The 19,997-nt window shown below is 40.5% G+C and overlaps 3 protein-coding genes and 1 long non-coding RNA gene across 8 annotated transcripts in view; 3 read left to right on the top strand and 1 right to left on the bottom strand.

Moving 5' to 3' along the window:
• ppp2r5a (protein phosphatase 2, regulatory subunit B', alpha isoform) overlaps positions 1 to 3,237 on the top strand; it is a 33,370-nt gene extending 30,133 nt beyond the window's left edge. For all 3 annotated transcript variants that reach the window (XM_029462876.1, XM_029462877.1, XM_029462875.1), the window contains one exon: positions 515 to 3,237. In XM_029462876.1, coding sequence (XP_029318736.1) covers positions 515 to 773 — 259 coding nt within the window. In that variant the 3' untranslated portion in view covers positions 774 to 3,237. The remainder of the gene's footprint in view (positions 1 to 514) is intronic.
• Positions 3,238 to 3,703: 466 nt separating this feature from the next.
• opn8c (opsin 8, group member c) lies at positions 3,704 to 9,900 on the top strand. 3 transcript variants are annotated; one of them, XM_029426037.1, is made up of 4 exons: positions 3,704 to 3,960; positions 6,413 to 6,706; positions 7,669 to 8,000; positions 8,378 to 9,900. In XM_029426037.1, the coding sequence occupies exons 1-4, from the start codon at positions 3,858 to 3,860 to the stop codon at positions 8,858 to 8,860; spliced, it is 1,212 nt and encodes a 403-aa protein (XP_029281897.1). In that variant the 5' UTR covers positions 3,704 to 3,857; the 3' UTR covers positions 8,861 to 9,900. The 3 variants fall into 3 exon arrangements, with proteins under 3 accessions (XP_029281897.1, XP_029281898.1, XP_029281899.1); XM_029426038.1 differs by lacking the exon at positions 3,704 to 3,960 and adding an exon at positions 5,348 to 6,198 and having other exon boundaries at positions 8,378 to 9,898; XM_029426039.1 differs by lacking the exon at positions 3,704 to 3,960 and adding an exon at positions 5,348 to 6,239 and having other exon boundaries at positions 8,378 to 9,898.
• A 3,708-nt stretch (positions 9,901 to 13,608) lies between these two features.
• On the bottom strand, positions 13,609 to 19,832 carry LOC115003990 (uncharacterized). The gene is made up of 3 exons (XR_003831721.1): positions 19,777 to 19,832; positions 14,887 to 15,031; positions 13,609 to 13,723 (listed from the first exon to the last, which is right to left on the bottom strand). It is a non-coding gene; the product is annotated as an uncharacterized LOC115003990 (long non-coding RNA).
• The window catches only part of tagapb (T cell activation RhoGTPase activating protein b), a 20,429-nt gene continuing 15,755 nt past the window's right edge, over positions 15,324 to 19,997 (top strand). The window contains exons 1-2 of the mRNA XM_029425935.1: positions 15,324 to 15,398; positions 18,702 to 18,787. Coding sequence (XP_029281795.1) covers positions 15,324 to 15,398; positions 18,702 to 18,787 — 161 coding nt within the window. The remainder of the gene's footprint in view (positions 15,399 to 18,701; positions 18,788 to 19,997) is intronic.

Genomic DNA, 19,997 nt, shown 5'->3' with positions numbered 1-19,997 from the left:
TTTCCATCAGGCGGTTAAATCATTTCAGGATCATTCACCTGTTAACTTTCTCCGACGAGCACTGTGCTGTTGTTAATCATAGATTCCAATCCAGATATATCTCAAACGTGAACATCATTCCACGGGTTGGTTAGTTTCTGATCTGGTCTGACATTTTGGACTCGTAGTCCCACATCTGTGTTTTTTGTGCTCATTAATTATTATTTGAAGTGTGAACAGCACAAATAACAAAGCAGCCGACCTTTTAATTGTGATTTTCGGGCACTTCCTCCATGTTTACGTCTGTACGGCAGCGTGGCACGTCTTTTGTGATTGGTCTTTTGCACATGCGGGTCAGCTCAGGGCCGTGAAGAGTTCACACTGGAATCTTGAGAGGCTTGCCGTGTGAACATAGCCATAAAGCCCTCTAGTCCGCAGTTACTGGGATGTTTCCATGTTTGAAGAAGACTAGGGCTAAATGATTGTATTGGAAATATGACAAACATAATTAATGAATTGTTTCCTATGTTCCCAGAGAGAAGAAGAAGGAGCAGGAGAGGGACGAGCTGTGGAAGAAGCTGGATGAGTTGAGGCTCAGCGACAGCACTCTCGTCCAGAACAACAGCCACGGGCTCCCGGGTGTCCAGAATAACAACAACAACAACAACAACAACAACAACAATAGTAATAATAATGACAACCGGGACAAGAGCGCCGAGGCCGCCGTCACCACAGAAAACAAAGATCCTGACGACAGTGTCGCAGCCAGTGAGAGCAGCCCAAGTGCCAAATGACACCGGATGTCAGTTTTTTATTCCCTAACGGTTTGACATCGTGTTCAGGACTGTCAGGAGAGGATTAACGGAGACGGAAAAAAACACAAATTACACCTCAACAGTATATTAAATCTACTTAGAGTGACTTAGAACGCCAGCATTTCCTTGGCAGAAAAAAATATATATTTCAACTTAAGACTATTTTTGGATGTTACAGTGTGGCTGCAGTATCTTGTTTATTTGTCTGATCAAAGATTTATCCTTTCACATTTAGTTTCTTAACTGAAAATGATTTTTCTTTTTGTTATATTCGTTGTATGATACATGGGAGGGGAGAAAATAATAATGACTTGAATTTAATGTTTCCGATTGTGCTGCACTTAGACAAGCTGAATAGCTATTTAAAGATGTCTATTTTTTAATGTGCTTTTCCTTGTTGCTGCCAACACTTGGGTGCAAACCTTAAGGAAGAAGGGAACTGCGGACTTTGGGAGTATTTGGGGGCAGATGGGACCAGATTCATAATTAAATATTTAGTGTCCGTTGATGTATAGAGAGAGGCGGTTATCAGGAGCAGAAGCTACGGGACAGTTATCTCACGTTAGAGATAGAGAAGGGGAGGTGCATGGCCAAAAGGTAAATCCTAAAGAAGAAGAAGAAGAATCTCAGATATGGATTGATATCTCTGTAAGTGACTCTATGAAGTTAAAACTTGTTCACAATTAGGGTAGCTGTCACATTTGTGAGATTTAGTTTTGTGCTTCAGGTGTTGGTAAATATTTTTTTAGCTGGGTGAAAACGTGAAGCTAATAGATGTGACACAACAACTGCATTTATAAGATTACACTAAAGTATTGAAACAGGACTTTTAAAGAATGAAATGTTTTTCAGCCAGTCGGAAAGTTTCCACATTTTAGGAACAAGGCTTATCGGGCTTTCTTACCAAGAGTTAGATGAGAAGTTTGATACCACTCATGTTTGTACGATAAATATGAAGCTAAAGCCTGCAGCTGGCTTAGCTTAGCTTAGCATAAAGACTGGAAACGGAGGGAAACTGCTAGCCTGGCTCCTTCTAAAGCCCGCTTCAGACCTACTTGAGCCCTGAAAAAAAACGAGTCGTCCTGCAAGGCGCTGCGTTCACAAACATGCAAGCACACATTCCTGGTAGATTACCTCGCAATCGTCGTGACCAAAGATAAAATAGTTTTTATTTTACCTTCCAGAGTTGTAAAATCCTGTCTTGAGTATTACAAACATGTTTAATGTTGTTGCTCCAACTGGACTTCCTGGAGCCTTTCATTGTCTAACCAGTACCTTAATCAACGCAGCCCAAACTACGTGTATTAACGACAATTTGCCGTTTCTAGGGGACGATGCGTAACGGACTATTCCTGAATTGTTGTTTTTACACTTAGGTGTTGGTATTGAGTAAAGAAACTAAATAAAAGATGTTCATTAGTGAGCTTTAGAAGAGATAGTAGGTGGATTTTTGATAGTTTTGGACCGAGCCAGGCTAGCTGATTTCCCCCCCCCCCCCCCGTTTCCAGTCTTTATGCTAAGCTAAGCTAACTGGCTGTAGCTTCATAGTTACCGTGCAGATACGAGAGAGGGTTCTATCTTCTCATCTAACTCGGCAAGAAAGCGAATAAGAGCATTTCCCAAAAAAAAAACTAACTGTTCCTTTTAAAAGATTAAGAAATAAAAACATATGAAACCTACAGTACTATATTTTTCCAGAGTATTGACGAGGCAAATATTTTCGAATGTTTCATTTTGCAGATGGATTATGATGGGATGCAGGATGCGCTTGAGTGTATATTTGTTGAGTGCGTATATGTGTATATGTTAGTTTGGAGGCTACTTAAAGGGAAATGCCACTCAATTTAAGATTTTCTGTACAGTATATTGTTTCCGTGGTCTAGGAAAGTGCAGTCTTAGGAACATAAATGGTTATCTGTCAAATCTGAAAAAGACTTACACTTGTCTTACCACTTATCTGGCATTTCACAATGCACAAGAGGCTGATGTTGTGAGTTTTTATATCCAAACAAGACTCATTATGAAGTAGTGATATCAAGAAAATGAACACCAGAAAATCCAAGTAATCTTTACCATCAATGCCTGTTCACTCCCTGCATCTCCAGACTTTATAACCTCACATTTGCTTTTAGTTTCTGACGTCGGGAGTTTATGAATGTGTTCATGAACTTTAATCTTGACTGCCGTAGATCATAGGAACAACTTGTGACTTTTTTCTTTTTTTTAAATTGAATGGTGTTCCCTCTGAACCCCGAGTGTCTGCTCTCTTACTTCTTCTGAGTTCACATTTTTAGGTCCAGTCTTTTCTGATGCCTTTCTGTCAGTACAGCATTCCAACCTCTGTGACGTTACAAAAAAAACTGCGTGGGGAACCTGTTTTGTAATCGCGGATCTTATTTAGGTTTCACCATCAAATAAAGTCTACTTTATCTTTCTACTCAAAGCATAACAACCAGTGTCTTTATTGTTCCTTTCTCTCACACTAGTGTTGAATTGTAGTACATAATGGAGGTCAACAGAGGGAGACATTCTTGTCATCAGCATTGAGTGAAGTTATGATTATGATGATAAGATGATAAAATATGATATGTTAGATTTTCTCTCTAAGTAATGATTTCTAACTCGAGGGAACAATACACTTGTCCCTCCCTGGGCTCCGTATGTAATGTGTACATGAGATGCTGTTTAAGTTTGTTTTATTTAATTTGATTGTATTTAAATTGTGGTTGGGAATATTTACTCAAGTACTGTACTTCTCATCTCGGAGGTAAATATTGTAGTTTTTTACTCCTCCATATTTATTTGATAACTTTAGTTACTTTCCAGATTCATATTAATAATTAGAAAATGTATTTATAAGTCTGAAATGGGAATCCCCCCTCCTCTCCCCCCCCCCCAAGAGAGTTGAGTTAACCCTTTCTAGATCACGAAGCTAGTTAGCTCGCGCTGTAAGTTACCATGGTGACACACCCGCTTGCATAAAAGTCAGCCTCCGCGCGCACATCTCGATCTGTGAGTCCGAGTTTCCCCGGAGATAAGAGACTCCAGAACCGGCTCCAACCAATGACTCTGAGCTGCTATGAAGAGAACCGGACCTGCTCTGCCTTCACCTCCAGACTCAGCCCCGCTGCTGACATGTGTGTGGGACTGGCCATCCTCTCCGTCGGTACGTGCGTTTATCTGATCACCTCGCGCATTAAACTCTGTGACAGAAAGATATATTCTTCTTGCAAACTCTAAAACTAAATACTACTCATTTAAAAGTTGTATTCTTCTAATGAACAATACAGAAATTGGAGCTGCATGAACAATAATGATGTTGTTGCGATATCTATATAAAATGTGATCAGTCAATTGTTTATTGGGCTCTTTGTCTCTTTTGGCAATTTTATTGGAAATGATGCTGAAATACAGATTATTCTTTTAATGGAAAAGAGCACTTAATTTCAGAAAAGTCTTTTTATTTAATGTGCATTTTGTTTATTTATTACATATTTCATTATAGGTAAGGTTTATTATTAACAGCCCAATATGTTATATATCAATAACAAGTATAACTTTATTTATATATTGTTTTTCAAAAAAATACTTAAATACAATATGTACATAAACGCATCAAAACAGTGAAAAGACGTAAAGTATCAGGTAGCAAAGCAAGTATTGAAGGGGTATTTACAAATATGAATGTAAAAACAGTAAAAGGCAAACAGACAAAAGAATAAATAAGTTTAAAAAAAAATGTAAAAGCTGCAGAATCAAGAAACTTTAAGCTTTATACAAGTGTATTTTGAGGAGAGATTTAAAATGGGACACTGGTTATCATCACTATTTTATTTGTTTGCATATTAAAGTTGATGTATTATGTTTATAATAAACCTTTTTTTCTAAAAGTACTATTGCGTGTATCTGTGCATGTGTTTTCCTTTTCGTTTCTTTTGAATCTATTTTCTCCTGCACAAATGGAAATATGTATGTATTGTAGATATTGCATCTTTCAATGTAACAAATCTTTACAAATAAAAAGATTATACACGTTAAACTGGAAAGCAGAGAGCACCTACTTCCAATTGAGGCTGCATAATCCTCTAAATAATTAATTTTTAGACAAATCTTTGACATTTTGAATCTGCACTTGAAACGTAATGTGCATGACAACATGCATAGCTAGTTTTATTTATTTATTTAAGTACAAGTAGAATACATCAGAACAATGATTGTGTGATGTGTCAATTAATGCAGCATTTACAGTGCATCCGAAAGTATTCACACCCCTTCACCTTTTCCACATTTTGTTATGTTACAGCCTAATTCCAAAATGGATTAAATTATTTTTTACACAACACCGCATAATGACAAAGTGAAAAAGGTTTTAAAGTATTCAGACCCTTTGCAGTGACACTTGAAATGAAGCTGAGGAGCATCCAATCTCTATTGCTCATCGTTGAGATGTTCCTACACCTTGTTTGGAGTCCACCTGTGGTACATTAAATTGATTGGACATGATTTGTAAAGACACACACCTTTCACAGTTCACAATGTATTTTTGTGCAAAAACCAAACCAGAAGGTCAAAGGAAGCCTGTGGAGCTCGGAGACAGGATTGTGTCGAGGCACAGAGCTGGGGAAGGCTACAAAACCATTTCTGCTGCATTAAAGGTTCACAAGAACACAGTGGCCTCCATCATTCTGACATGGAAGAAGTTTGGAACAACTAAGACTCTTCCTAGAACTGGCTTCCCTTCCAAACTGAGCAATCAGGGAGAAGGGTCTCGGTAAGAGAGGTGACCAAGAACCCGATGGTCTCTCTGACCGAGCTCCAGCGATCCTCTGTGGAGATGGGAGAACCTTCCAGAAGGACAACCATCACTCCATAGATCTGGGCTGTATGACAGAGTGGCCAGACGGAAGCCATTGCTCAGTGCAAAACACATGAAAGCTGCTTGGAGGACTCTCAGACTGTGAGAAACAAGATTCTCTGGTCTGATGAAACTAAGATTGAACTGTTTGGCCTCAATTCTAAATGTCACGTCTGGAGGAAACCATGCACTGCTCATCACCTGTGCAATACCATCCCAAGCACGGTGGTGGCAGCACCATGCTGTGTTCAGTGGCAGGGACTGGTAGACTAGTCAGGGTCGACGGAAAGCTGAATGGAGCAAAGTACATGGAGATCCTGACTGGGCCGACGTTCCACCTTCCAACAGGACAACGATCCTAAGCACACGGCCAGAACAACGCAGGAGTGGCTTGAGCAGCCCAGCCAGAGCCCGGACTTGAACTTAACTGAACATCTCTGGAGAGACCTGAAAATGGCCGCCCATCGGCGGTCCCCATCCCTATTGAGACAATCTGCCCCAAAATAGGTGTTCCAAGCTTGTAGCATCATACTCAAGAAGACTTCAAAGGTGCTTCAACAAAGTATTGAGTAAAGGGTGTGAATACTTATGTACGTGTGATATTTTAGTGTTTTATTTTTAATACATTTGCAAAAAATTCTAAAAGATTTGAACGTTGAGAACATTTTTATTTATTTAATCCATTTTGGAATTAGCCTGCAACATAATAAAATGTGGAATGCACTGTATGTTTGAAAATGTCTTCTCCTTGTTTTCTGTCTAGTTCTGCTCTCTGTTCTGGGCAATGGACTGGTTCTGGTGATTTGTTACCGCAGGAGGACGAAGATGGTGGGCTCGGAGCTGCTGTGCGTCAACCTGGCTGTGGTCGACTTCCTGTGCTGCGTCTGCTTCTACCCGTTCTCCATCATATCCTCCTTCCACCACGTCTGGCTGGGAGAATACATCACGTGCGTTTACTACGGCCTTGGCTGCTACATCTTCGGCCTGTGCGGCATGTTCACCATCACCGCCATCAGCATCACCCGCTACATGAAGACCTGCAACAGCTTGGTTTACGGTGAAGGTTAACATTGACGGTGCTTGAAGGGATGTTGGCAAATGACAGGACAGATACAAATCTGTGCATTTTCTGTACTGCGTATGTGAAGTAAGACAGAGAGCGTCGCGTAAACCTTTTACTGACTTAACTGGCTCTTTTTTACCTCCTGTCAACATGTCAGAAAGGACATCGGAGAGCATCGTTGCTTTATGATTCAGTAGCAATTTTAAAAAACAAGTCAAGAAGGTGATAAGATGAGGCACGCATGTCACATAAAAGCTTTAATTGCTGTGTGACGATGCATAAATGGCCACATTAAGGATGTTTTTCTGCATTAAATGAGCCAGATGTTGACAGACCTGACGTTTCTTCATTTCCTAAGAACTTGAGAACTTTTCCTTTTTGACGAAATAGTTTGACATTTAGAGAAAAATGAGCGTATTCTCTTTCTTACCGAGAAATGGATGAAGGATCGAAACCATCTCATGTCTGTACAGTTTGAAGCTACAAGCAGCAGCCAGTTATATGAGCAAACAACTAGCCTGCTTCCCAGCACCGCAGAAGCTCACTAATAACACGTTATATTATATGTTAAATCTGTACAAAAACTACTTTGGTATGTAGTCTATACACACTGTAAGTATGTTTATAATGCATTATAATATACAATTATGAAGTATTAAGATACTTGACCTTATAAGTCATTTTAAAATGCTTTATAATATGTTATGATTATTGTTTTTAAGCATTATGAACGTTTATGATTGTTAAACTATATTTATTTTGTGCTTCAAGAAGATTATTTTGCCTTTTATAGACATGGGCATCATTGAGAATGCTACCCAATCATTTCATCTAACTCTCAGCAAGAAAGTGAAAAGGTGAATTTGCCAAAAATGTTGAACTATTCCTTTAAGCACTAATGCAGCTGAGACATTGATTGTATACAATATGTAACTGTTGGATGGCTTTCTTCACAGATGTGTGGTTGGAGGGAACTAACATCCGGATAGCGTGCTGTGCCACCTGGCTCGTGGCGGCTGTTTGGTCCAGCTTCCCCCTGTTCGGCTGGGGTGAGTACGTCCCGGAGCCTTACGGGCTGTCCTGCACCATCGCCTGGAGGGGTTATCATACCTCCGCCAAGGATGCTTTCTACGTCATCTGCTCCTTCGCCTGCTTCACCATGGTTCCTGTCCTCCTCATCGTGGTGTCCCAGTGTCTGATCCTCCTCAAGGTGTCCCGCTTCTCCTACTCACTGTCTGCGAGAGGCATCCGCAACAACCTGCGATACACGGAGAAACGGCTCTCCATAGTGAGCGAACAAAGGTTTTATCCAGAACTTCACTTGGAAAGAAAAACGATTAGAGGAATATTTAAAATGGGGCTTTAGATGTACTTGGAGCAAAAGAGGTTGAGGTTAATAAGAGACTGAGTATTAACTTTAGGCTGTGGTGACTCAGGACAATCATTATTCTCATGACTGTATGAGATTTACAAACATTGATTATTTTAGGCTGCTTGACTACACAACAATTTAAATTGTTTTTCTACAGTCTCCGAGGAAACCAGCTTTACTGGACACCCCTCTGTTACTCGTGTGCACCATTATGATTCATTAAGTCTATTTTTTGCAGCGCTGATGTATTTCCAGTGTAGTAATGTTCTCTAATCTGTTACTTCCTCTTCCAGATGTTTTTCTGCGTCAGCCTGGGTTTCGTGATTGCCTGGGCGCCATACGCCATCGTGTCCTTCCTCTTCATTTTCCACCAGGAGAACCTGTACATGGCTCCCGTGGGCTTTGTGTTCCCCGCACTCTTCGCCAAAAGCTCCCACGTGTACAACCCGTTCATCTACTTCTACTTCAACAAGACTTTCCGGCGAGAGCTCCGCTGCCTGCTCCTCTCTGTCTGGCCCAAGCTTGGAGGAAATCGAGTGGACGTCCACATCACCACGGTCCACCAAGTTCCCATCCACATTGAGCTTCAGGAAAGAGTCTGCGTCCAGAAGAAGAACTTTGGTTTGACTCGGGACAGAACTCGCAGCAAGGAAAAATACGACAACACCCGTGTCCTTGGCAAGTCGGTGTACACCTGCTGGGGCTCCATGTCGAAGAACACCCCCAAAACCTTCGACAAAAAAATGAACAAAGATTCGCTGCCCGACTCCATATGAACTCTGTTTCACTGTTTGTACGGAGGTTGAGAAACGAGAAGGACCCAGAGACGGTCGTTCAATGCAGTTCCTCCCAAATAAGTGTTAAATTGTCAATGTTATGTTAATCCTCACACGACCAACTTTGTAATCATACAACCGTCTTGAAAACGTGATTATTTGCAAGTTGTAAACACGGGAATGTCTACCATCCATCCCATATGTCATGAGTGTTAAAGCATTAAGTACGGCCTCACAGAGCTGCTGGAGAGATAACATTTCTGCCCAGAGAAATATTTGCAATATTTTCATCAGGTTTTTGCATTCTGTATGACGCTTTTTAAATATTTATACCGTCATTAAATGTTTCAGTTAATTATTGTGAATTGATGAAAATTAGCAAAGGGTACAGTAAGTATGATTTCTGAGATCTAAATACTGTCATTCATCATTTTATTTATTTTTTATTTTTTAATGTTCTCATTACTGAGCCAGCAGTTGCCTTTTCTTCATACAGCAGATCCACAGTGTTTGATCACTCTGCCTCAACTACTAACCTCGTGTGTGTGTGTGTGTGTGTGTGTGTGTGTGTGTGTGTGTGTGTGTGTGAGAGAATCTGAACTTTCCACTTTGTTACTTCTACATAATTTTACCAGCTGGGAATCTTCTCACTGATGCTCTGACACACATTGTCTAGACAATGTCTTAAAATATGTGTCTGTCTGCTTTTAGCTTTCAGATATTGTCAGAAAGTTGAGCTGGAAATTTGATCTTGATCTATTTTTACACTCGGATGTCTTTAGCGGCATTGAAATTGTACAAAATAATGTGTTTATATAATTCACAGAAATTGAAAATCCTCACAAAAGATGGAAAATTGAGAAAGACAATGACCCTGTAGTTTGATATTAAGTGTATAATAAAATGTTAAAATTGTTTACATCCCTCTTTTCAGATTATAAATGTTTCATAATGCTGACATATTTTCACATTTCTTTTGAGTCTCATTTTCTGGTGATTAAACGGCTGCATGAATGATAAGAAATGAAATCCCCTAATAGAGCAGAATCCTCAGTTCTTAATGCTCAGTGAGTGATTTAACAGCTTCATGAATGTTCATGAGAGACTAATTAATTTGTCTCGCACTCATAATGTTGAATGAGCTCCTTATAGTCCTTAGTGGCGGCATTAACAGAGTTTATATGAGTGGAGGAAAAAGCTTTTGAACTGTCCTCCTTGATTATTTAGTATTTTTGATGCTGCTAATGTATATTTTTAATGGAATAAAGGTAATGTGTCATAGTGATGAACCCACACATCTCTACAGAGATCTATAGTTTCTTTAAGAGCGTGTTGCCCGCATTTTTACTATTAGACTCCCACTGTGTCTACACATGGAGATGTAGCGTTAGCAGCACATTAGCAGTAACTGCAATGTATTGTAGCTGCACCTGTGTCTACAATGCACGTAAAACACAAGAACATAGACTTGAAGTGGAAAGCATAGTGGAGCATTTAGCAGCTAAAGAGACAGATATTTCCCTCAGTAGTTGAGGCCAAACGAGAAGTCAAAGTAAAGTAAATCATGTATTCGACCCAAAGTATATTCAGTAGGGTTGTGTAAAGGCAATTTTAGGAAAACTGTCATAGTAGGCTATAAAGAACACACTGCATTATGCATACAATCTGATTATTGCAATCAGAACAGTGGGATCTATATATCAAACTCACTCTAACATCTAACAAGACTGTATATTATTTTAAACTGTATTAGAAATAGATAGGCCTACAGCCAAATAAAAAAAACAATTTATTTAAGCTAATAGTCTGCTTTCTTACGTTCATGAGCCCCAAAGTGACCCATCAATTATTGCAAGTTTAAATAAAGCAAATGAAAAGTGACTAACTGAAGCAGCAGCTAATTGTAGAAGAGCTGATCAAGTTACCAGTGACTTCTAACGTGTGTGCAGACCTGAGTATTTCCCAGAGTTAATATCCATGAAATCATCCATGATTAAGGAAGTCACACACACGCACACAAACAGACTTAATGAAGAATCGTGACAAAAGACAAAGACATTTCAATTTCAGGACATTAAGCGCAACATAAAAGTCCTGGTTATAGATCCGATGTTAGACTGTCACTGCGAGAGGTCTGTAAACATGAGCAGTGAGATGTTTACCCCGGCGTTGTGTATGTGCTACATATTATGTAACCTCCTCACAATAGGCTGCATTGATGAGTGTTTTCGCCATTGTCCAAATAAGCAATACAACAAGACTTAATTGCGTTTCCTTTGTGAACTTGTCTCATGGGTTTCATCAGGAATAATACTGTGGTGATGCACACGCAACCACGTTTAGAAATACTGTAAAAAGCAAAGAACATCAGTAAGTGAGTAAGTGAGTGTTTAAACATTCGACTTTGAAAAAGGAAAAAGCATGAGAAAGCTTTACAAAGAGGAATAATCTTAATTACTTTTCAGTGCCAATCAAAACACCTCACCTCAACAGAATGGAACTATGAACAAAAGATGTGAAATCATGTAAATACAGTAGTGACAATAACGGAATAAAAGTCTCCCGCTGCTGCCACCAGACAGCCAAGATCAAAGCAGTCATGAAAACAAGCGACTTACTGAGAACGGGCTCCACGCTGAGCTTTTGACAACTGGATGGAAATCATTAACTTTTCTAAACAACACTAAATGGAGTCCTCCAGGACGAGGGGCCAACTCGAAACACTAACAAACAAAAGGGCAGAAGTGCTTTTTGTTTGTCCTAATGTCCCCCGCTGACAAGTTATCACTGGAGATTGCACGTTTTGTCCAAATAGCTGCAGGTCAGGTAGAATGGAGAATTTCCCACAGCAGTAGTTACCTGTCTGTCTGACACAAACATTAACTTTAATATACTGTATATATATATATATATATATATATATATATATATATAACAAGTGTATTAAGAACAATGAAACACCGACAGATGCTGAAACTCTCTGAGAGGAACTGCAGAGTGATGTAATCATTGTTAATACAAAATATAGTTATTAATGCAGCTTTAAGGTTAGGGTATTAGTTAGTGTAAGTCTATCCTTCTAAGTTTGTGTCCACTACTTGAGTGTGTATGTGAGGACTAAGAGCCGGAAGCAGCCTCTGTGTGGAATAAAGTTGAGAATTGGAGCATTAACAACTCGGCAGGCCATTTATAATTATAGTTGCAATTAAGATAAATGGCAGGTTACCTTTGTGTTCTGCTAATGAATACATTTGATCCATTAGCATCCTTTAAGAAAGAAACTTAGATGAAGCAAGGACGTAACAAGCCCTGTCTGAAGTAGTGCACTTGACTCCTGGAGAAAAATATAACACCTCCTTTAAAAATCAATTCACTTTGAACTTTTTGAATATATATTCAAATTTCACATTGATAATCTTGTGTGTCGACTCTGGCAAAAGTTTGGATATGTTTACCGAAATAAAAAGGGTTGTTTTAATATTAGTGTTGTACTACGGTGATGTGATTTATAGGCAACCTTTAAACTTGTGGACTCAGTCTATCACTCTGCCCTGAGATGTATTACAGGTGATGTTTACTTTACATTGTCTTTTACATGATAGAGTTGGGTTGTTGGGTTGTTGGGTTGTTGGGTTGTTGGGTTGTTGGGTTGTTGGGTTGAGTTGTTGGGTTGTTGGGTTTGTTGGGTTGTTTGGGTTGTTGGGTTGAGTTGTTGGGTGTTGGGTTGTTGGGTTGAATGGTGTTGGGCCTTGTTGGTGTTGGGGTTGTGTTGTTGGGTTGTTGGGTTGAGTTGTTGGGTTGTTGGGTTGTTGGGTTGTTGGGTTGTTGGGTTGAGTTGTTGGGTTGTTGGGGTTGTTGGGTTGTTGGGTTGAGTTGTTGGGTTGTTGGGTTGTTGGGTTGATGGGTTGTTGGGTTGAGTTGTTTGGGTTGTTGGGTTGTTGGGTTGTTGGGTTGTTGGGTTGTTGGGTTGTTGGGTTGTTGGGTTGAGTTGTTGGGTTGTTGGGTTGAGTTGTTGGGTTGTTGGGTTGTTGGGTTGTTGGGTTGAGTTGTTGGGTTGTTGGGTTGTTGGGTTGTTGGGTTGAGTTGTTGGGTTGTTGGGTTGTTGGGTTGTTGGGTTGAGTTGTTGGGTTGTTGGGTTGTTGGGTTGTGGTTGTTGGGTTGTTGGGTTGTTGGGTTGTTGGGTTGTTGAGTTGTTGGGTTGTTGGGTTGAGTGTTGTTGTTGGGTTGTTGGGTTGTTGGGTTGAGTTGTTGGGTTGTTGGGTTGTTGGGTTGTTGGGTTGAGTTGTTGGGTTGTTGGGTTGTTGGGTTGTTGGGTTGTTGGGTTGTTGGGTTGTTGGGTTGTTGGGTTGTTGGGTTGTTGGGTTGTTGGGTTGAGTTGTTGGGTTGTTGGGTTGTTGGGTTGTTGGGTTGTTGGGTTGTTGGGTTGTTGGGTTGAGTTGTTGGGTTGTTGGGTTGTTGGGTTGTTGGGTTGTTGGGTTGTTGGGTTGTTGGGTTGTTGGGTTGTTGGGTTGTTGGGTTGTTGGGTTGTTGAGTTGTTGGGTTGTTGGGTTGAGTTGTTGGGTTGTTGGGTTGTTGGGTTGAGTTGTTGGGTTGTTGGGTTGTTGGGTTGTTGGGTTGTTGGGTTGTTGGGTTGAGTTGTTGGGTTGTTGGGTTGTTGGGTTGAGTTGTTGGGTTGTTGGGTTGAGTTGTTGGGTTGTTGGGTTGTTGGGTTGTTGGGTTGGTTGGGTTGTTGGTTGGGTTGTTGGGTTGTTGGAGTTGTTGGGTTGTTGGGTTGTTGGGTTGTTGGTTGTTGGTTGTTGTTGGGTTGTTGGGTTGGGTGATCTTCTCTGACACTCGCTGGTATCTTGTTCTCTATGAAGCTTACTGGAAACACATTTCCTTTTCAGAATTGCTTCGTCACTCTCGTCTTACAACATCTCCTTAAAATCTATTCTCTGAGGCTACACCTTTTGGACATTTGTCTTAAATCTCGCAACCTTCTACTTGTAATTGTTTTAAATAACTGTATTTTACGTTACATCTTAAATATACAAATGTATTCATCAAATGATTTTCCTTAATCGAACATCTTTAATGGCTTTACACAATTTTTTATAATGGTATTGTATCTTCTCTGATCGTATATCCTTGTTGTTGTTTTTGAAATTGACTCGATTGTACATCAATTGTCTCATTGTACATGAAGGTCCCCTAAACCCCTGTGGGGTCCCGATCCTCAGGTTGGGACCACTGAATTAGACTATTAGCAATGTAAATCCATGCAGTTTATTTACCTAATTAATATTATTTCCCAACCAGTCTCATTCTTTCTGCCTCTCGATGCCATCTGCCACATATAAACATCTAACAGTTGTTTATATAACTCCACATCTTTTTCTCCACTTCCTGTTTTATTGCAGTTATCTTTTCTCAAGCTACTTTGTATTTGCTGAATTACATCACCTGATTTCCCCACATGGATCAATAAATATGCCTCTTCTGCACTTCTGTTACTGTTACTATGTACATGCATGTGAATATGGAATTAAATATTAAATTATTACATGATTGTAATGGAAAGCTCTCATGTACTGAAGGTAGAATGTCACTTTGGATTCGAAGTGATAATCCATTTTATTTCTCAGAACACATGCTGGTTATTATCTGATTGAAGCCCCCTGATGGCAACAATTTCAATCGATTTCTGACAGTTAACTGAATCTCTGATATTAACTCATTATCACCTAGTTTTTCAGTTGCGATGGAGCGTTTGTACACTGTTGTGTTGGTACTTTATATCCTATAAATCAAGTTATTTCTGTTCTGTGTTCTGAATGTTTTCATATTGTGAGAATCAGGAGGGGTGTCTGTGAGCAGGCTGTGATTGCAGAGTGCCACTGACTCTGTCCGATGATACTCCTCTTAACCAATGAGTTTATTTCTGCTATAGAAACAGTTTAATTATTAAATAACACACTGACGTTTTTAAGTATGTAAAAATACTCTGCTATGACATAAAAAGTAAAAAGAATATGAATTTGTGAGACCTTGTTTTTCGGGGGGCTCTGGCAGTCACGACATCTCACCCTCGTTAGCCTGGAAATGGGGGACGAGGCGGCCGGCCCTGATGGGGCACACGGCGATCTCATTATGGGAGGAAGCAGCCCCACTGGAGCGGAACAGGACAGGTTGCTGTGGAGGGAGGGAGGGATGGGTACAGTTTTGGAGGGCTTGGATCAGAGTGGCAATGTGGGTCCAGTTCAGGCACAAAAACACCCCGTCTCCTATGTTGTGTGCCAGCCGGCCTCCATTGTTATAACCCTCATTAGCACGTCAGGAGAAGCTGTTCTAAAGGACAGGAGGCGTCACTCTGCAGCAGCTCCCTGTGTCGTAGCAGAGCCCTCAAACTGCGTCTCCTCTACTTGTAGACATACTAACAGCACAAGGACAGCAGGCGGTTGAGGACCCTCTCAGAGAAACCACAATGGACTCTCCAGATTATGGAGTTGCAGCAATGAGGAGAGGAAGCTATGATGATGCTGGAGCCTCTCTACATCCTGTGAGTATTGATCGGCCATCCAAAGTCCAAGGTGAAGAAGACTGAGAGGGATTCTTTAATTGATCGAGGCTCATGAATCTGATACTTAAAATCAACTTACTGCTGTTCATCAGTGTGTGTGAGGGAGAGGTTTGAAGGTCGTGTTACATAAGACGGGGGGAAAAGGTCAGTCAGACTCAAGGTTAAAGAAAACAAACATTTCTCCAGCCTGTACAATATGAAAAACATCATGCTCTTCACTTCGTTGTCTGTTATTAGGTAGGAAGGAACAGGGCTGGGGATAGATTGACGTTCAGTTAGTGCAAAATATTGAAAAGTCTATGGAGGTCTGAATTGGCAGATGGCAATGAAACTGTTGAAAAGAAGTTCTTTGTTCAACCCTAAGCTAGAAATGGTAAACATAGAAGGGGCTGTGATGTCTGAGTGCAGATACAAGCCTTTATCATGAACATACACATGCAGCCAGTATATACAAGGCCAAATAATTAGTCATTTATTTCTCTTTAAATTCTGCTTTTCAAAGTTCAATTTCCAGGTTTGTAACTGGAGTCTGTGCTCGCCATAAAATTGCACCTGTGATTGTTTGTTTAAAAAACAAAAATGACCCACACACAGTTGAACTGCTGCAAATCCTCTTAAAGGCCTAAAAAATGATCCAAAAATAATAATCCCTCTCAATCATCACCTCAATCTGCAGAGACCCTGCTCTCTGCCTGCATCTTCTTCTGTTGCTGTGTTCGGGGCGTTTCTTGGCGTCAACCTCTTAAAACGTAGCGACCGACCAGGTGCCAGGTTGTGTTTACCAACAAATCCTCCTAATTCTGCCTTTAACATATGGTCACGTTATCCTTAAAGATGGAGGATGGTGTTGTTGAGTTATGTACGTGGTGAAGAAGTCTTTCACTTTGAAAAGCCCCTTGAATCTTTCGTGTTTGGAGGTTTGCAGTGCAGTACACACTGATGCTGTACACGGGGGGGTTCCAAACCCTTTTTGTTTGTTTTGTTTTGCTTTTTGTTTCTCTCTCTGTCTTCAGTTCGGCTTAACCCAATTTCTCAGTTTGACCAGCAATTAGTGCAGCCACAACAAGATGGAAAATGTGTTTGTTTTCTTTCACCCGACTGAACCAAACAGAGTTAATGCGCTTGACAGACTGTTCCTGCTGGGAAGATTAAAAGATGAATCAAAGGTTAGGATTGATAAAAGTAAAGGCACAAACATTCATGTCCCCCTCATTATAAATTGTAATAACTTTGCAGATCCTCTGACTTTTCATCTCGCGTCATCATCAATTAAAATCTTTTCTTTATGATAAAATAGGCTACCTGCAACACTAATGACAGTCCCATCAGCCTCATCTATATTTTGTGTTTATTGCCAATTAGCAAATGTTAGCATGCTCACAGGATGCACTACAATAGTGAACGTGGTAAACATTATACCCGCTAAAGACCAGCATGTTAACATTGTCATTGTGAGCATGTTAGCATGCTGATGTTAGCACTTAGCTCAAAGCACCACTATGCCTCAGTACAGGCTGTAGTCATTTTAATTATGAGACAGTATCTCAAAATGTAAATGTAATTGTAATTTTTTTTCCACAGCCTGTTCACACAATTAAGGAACAGCAACATTAGTCCATTGAACGTTATTGCCACAGTTTGTTGAGGAACTTTGATGGTGGATTGCGAAAAGCTCATTTACTGAAGAGCGCTTTTTTACGGATGAGAGGTCTTTTATCTGTGGCTGGATGGGAGTACAGTGAAGCATGAGTTCGGGGGGGGTGCGTAGTGTGAGATGATGGTGTCAGTGATGGAGGTGTGGAGTACGGAGACCAGGACATTCTGTGAGATCAGAAGTCTCTCAGTCTCACTGCTTATGAAACTTTAAATTCCATTTCTCATTTATTTATCTGGCTTTAATATTTTCAAAATAAAATCTAAATTCCTATTCCTATTAGAATTTGTATTTGAAGATGTATTTGTGCTTTTACAAACTCAGATACACTGATGTGTTGTAATCCAGAAAGCAGAGTTTTGTGCTCTCACACGTACGCTCAGAAACAGAAAGTGACATTTCTGTGGCTTGAAACGGAGCTCTTACTCCTCAAGGTTAATCCTTTTTTTATTAACATCTTGTCACAGGGCTTGTTTTGTTCTGTGTGGAGGCCTTGCTGTTGTCTAGGCAACATGTAATCAGCTTTCGATCACTTCTGCACTGCTGAGGTGAGACGTGAACTATCAATGGCAGATATGCTCAGGCAATCAAAATCTCAGGCTGCTGGGATTCCATATATTATTGTCATGAGTGGGCGGCTTCAGCCAGATTCAACATTTTCTCCGTGTTGGCGTCCTCTCAACAGTGTTTTCTGAAGCAATCTGCTTTCTCGCTTCTCGTTTTATTTGCAGCCTTGCGTTAGGGTTGGAGATGTGCTTTGGTTTTGATGGAGGAGGTTAGTGAACAGTTGTCTTCAAGTCATTTCACAGATTAACTTTCTCAACTCATTCCAGTGTTGATTTGGCTGCAGGCCGGCCGAGGAAGGGTCTGTGAACGTGCTGTGTAAAACAGGAACAACACTGTAGTGCTGGGCGCTGAAGAAGCCCCTTTATTGACTGAGTATAAAACTAAATGGGGACGCCTGTTGACTACAAACAACTGACATTGATTTCTCTTAACGTTGACGACGCTCGCTCTGTCGCACTAGTGTTTATCACTGTAACCATGGCTACAAATATCCCCATGATCTTTCTCAAAAGCTAACCGAAGCGTTCTTGTGCGTAAACCTAAAGGCCCTGTCACACGGTGCCGTATGGCAGAAACGTATGCTGAACAGAGCCTATTGATAGCGTATCACGTACTTATACAAAACGCATCAGAGCGAATGTACGTTGTTGAACGCTGAGGCTGTGAAACGTTTTTGAACATGCTCAAAAAACGGCCTCAGCGTTCAACAACGTACATTCGCTCTGATGCGTTTTGTATAAGTACGTGATACGCTATCAATAGGCTCTGTTCATACTGTTCTTACTGATGCACAGTCCTATATGGAGACAAAAGTTTCACACTTGTACCCTGTAGAGACAACTGGTGAGAAAAGGGTGGAAATAAAAGTGTCAAAAGCCAACAGCTTTTTATCTACAGCTCTTTTGAGTGTGAAAATAACACTATGGTAGGTGGTGTAAGTAGTGTTACGTGTTTGAACATCACATTAATAACATAAATAAAAGAAAGGCCTTATAAACAGATAAGAACGCAGGTAAATGTAGAGATGTATCGTTTACAAGACCTCGTTTTTCTTTTTACAGCACCTCAGACACTTGGCTCAGAGACGACGCTCGGCCCCGTCCCTGGTCTTTGGGAAGGCGTTGGGGATGCCATGGCCTCCTATCAGGTGTGTACATCATTGTTTTTCATTTGCTGAACATATCTTCCTCACAGAGGGCTGCAAATACAATCACAATCTGCACCTGCCTCTTATTGTGAGGTGTTGAAGCAGATAGTAAATGTGAGTCATCTGAAATAATATGTTATGTTTCTGTTATTATTTTTGATTAATTAACTAATACTAGTGACTGTTTAAAATATGTTAAAACTCAATTCTAACATTAGACCAGTGGTGTGTCGGGGACTCGAGATGTTTTCCAAGTTACGCAACATATCTGCTACATAAAATAAAATACATTCTGGGTACTGGGTAATACTGGGAAGTTTTATTCTCTGCAGGACTCCTTGAAATAATAATCTAAGAAGGAAAAAAAAAATCACACTTTCCCGCAAGTACTCATAAAGATATGTTCCCTTCGACGGGGGTCGTGAGTTTGCATTAAAGGTTCAAACAAAAGAACCGGCATGCTCAACTCTTTGAAGTCTGATGGCTGCCGACCCGTAAATCACACAACTAGCAAATGATGTGAATTAATGTGTTAACTATGTTACCTCATGGACAAGTAGCACTTTAGGCACAAATGTACTACATGAGTCTCTGTCTGCTACAACACACACACGCACACACACACACACACACACACACACACACACATACACACACACACACACACACACACACACACACACACACACACACACACACACACACACACACACTCTGGTTACAACAAGGGGACATCTCACACACTCCTTCCCATTAAGGCCTCTGCTCCCATGGTGGAGCCTCATCAGACACACACACAGAAACCTGACTGGGACTTACAAACGTTTAAAATCATTATTACTTCATCTTGTCATCATTAGTTAATCATTATATTTAGACAACATCCTTTATTTGACACTGATGAATTGAGCATTTGGGAATATTTTGTTTAATTATTTAAAAGTACAAAAAGGGTTTACACAAATCAATTGTATTGTTCCTTTACATACCAGTTGTTTACTCTTCTGCTGCATATCGAGTTGAGCTTTTTTCTGCGGCCTCCGGCCTACAGATGGCAGCACAAGTCACCTTTGACCTCTGTTGTCGTCACAGAGGAGCACTTGATATATCTTACAAAGAGACGCATTTTCCTCCCCGTGTCATGTTCCCACCACGTGTTGAGCAGAAATACGTCACCTAGATATCACCCTGCAGGCCACAAACACAGATG

Source organism: Cottoperca gobio, chromosome 24 (genome assembly GCF_900634415.1).
Source record: "Cottoperca gobio chromosome 24, fCotGob3.1, whole genome shotgun sequence".
NCBI classification, from domain to species: Eukaryota; Metazoa; Chordata; class Actinopteri; order Perciformes; family Bovichtidae; genus Cottoperca; species Cottoperca gobio.
Note: the sequence above shows the minus strand (reverse complement) of the source record. Positions and strands in the feature narration are given on the sequence as shown.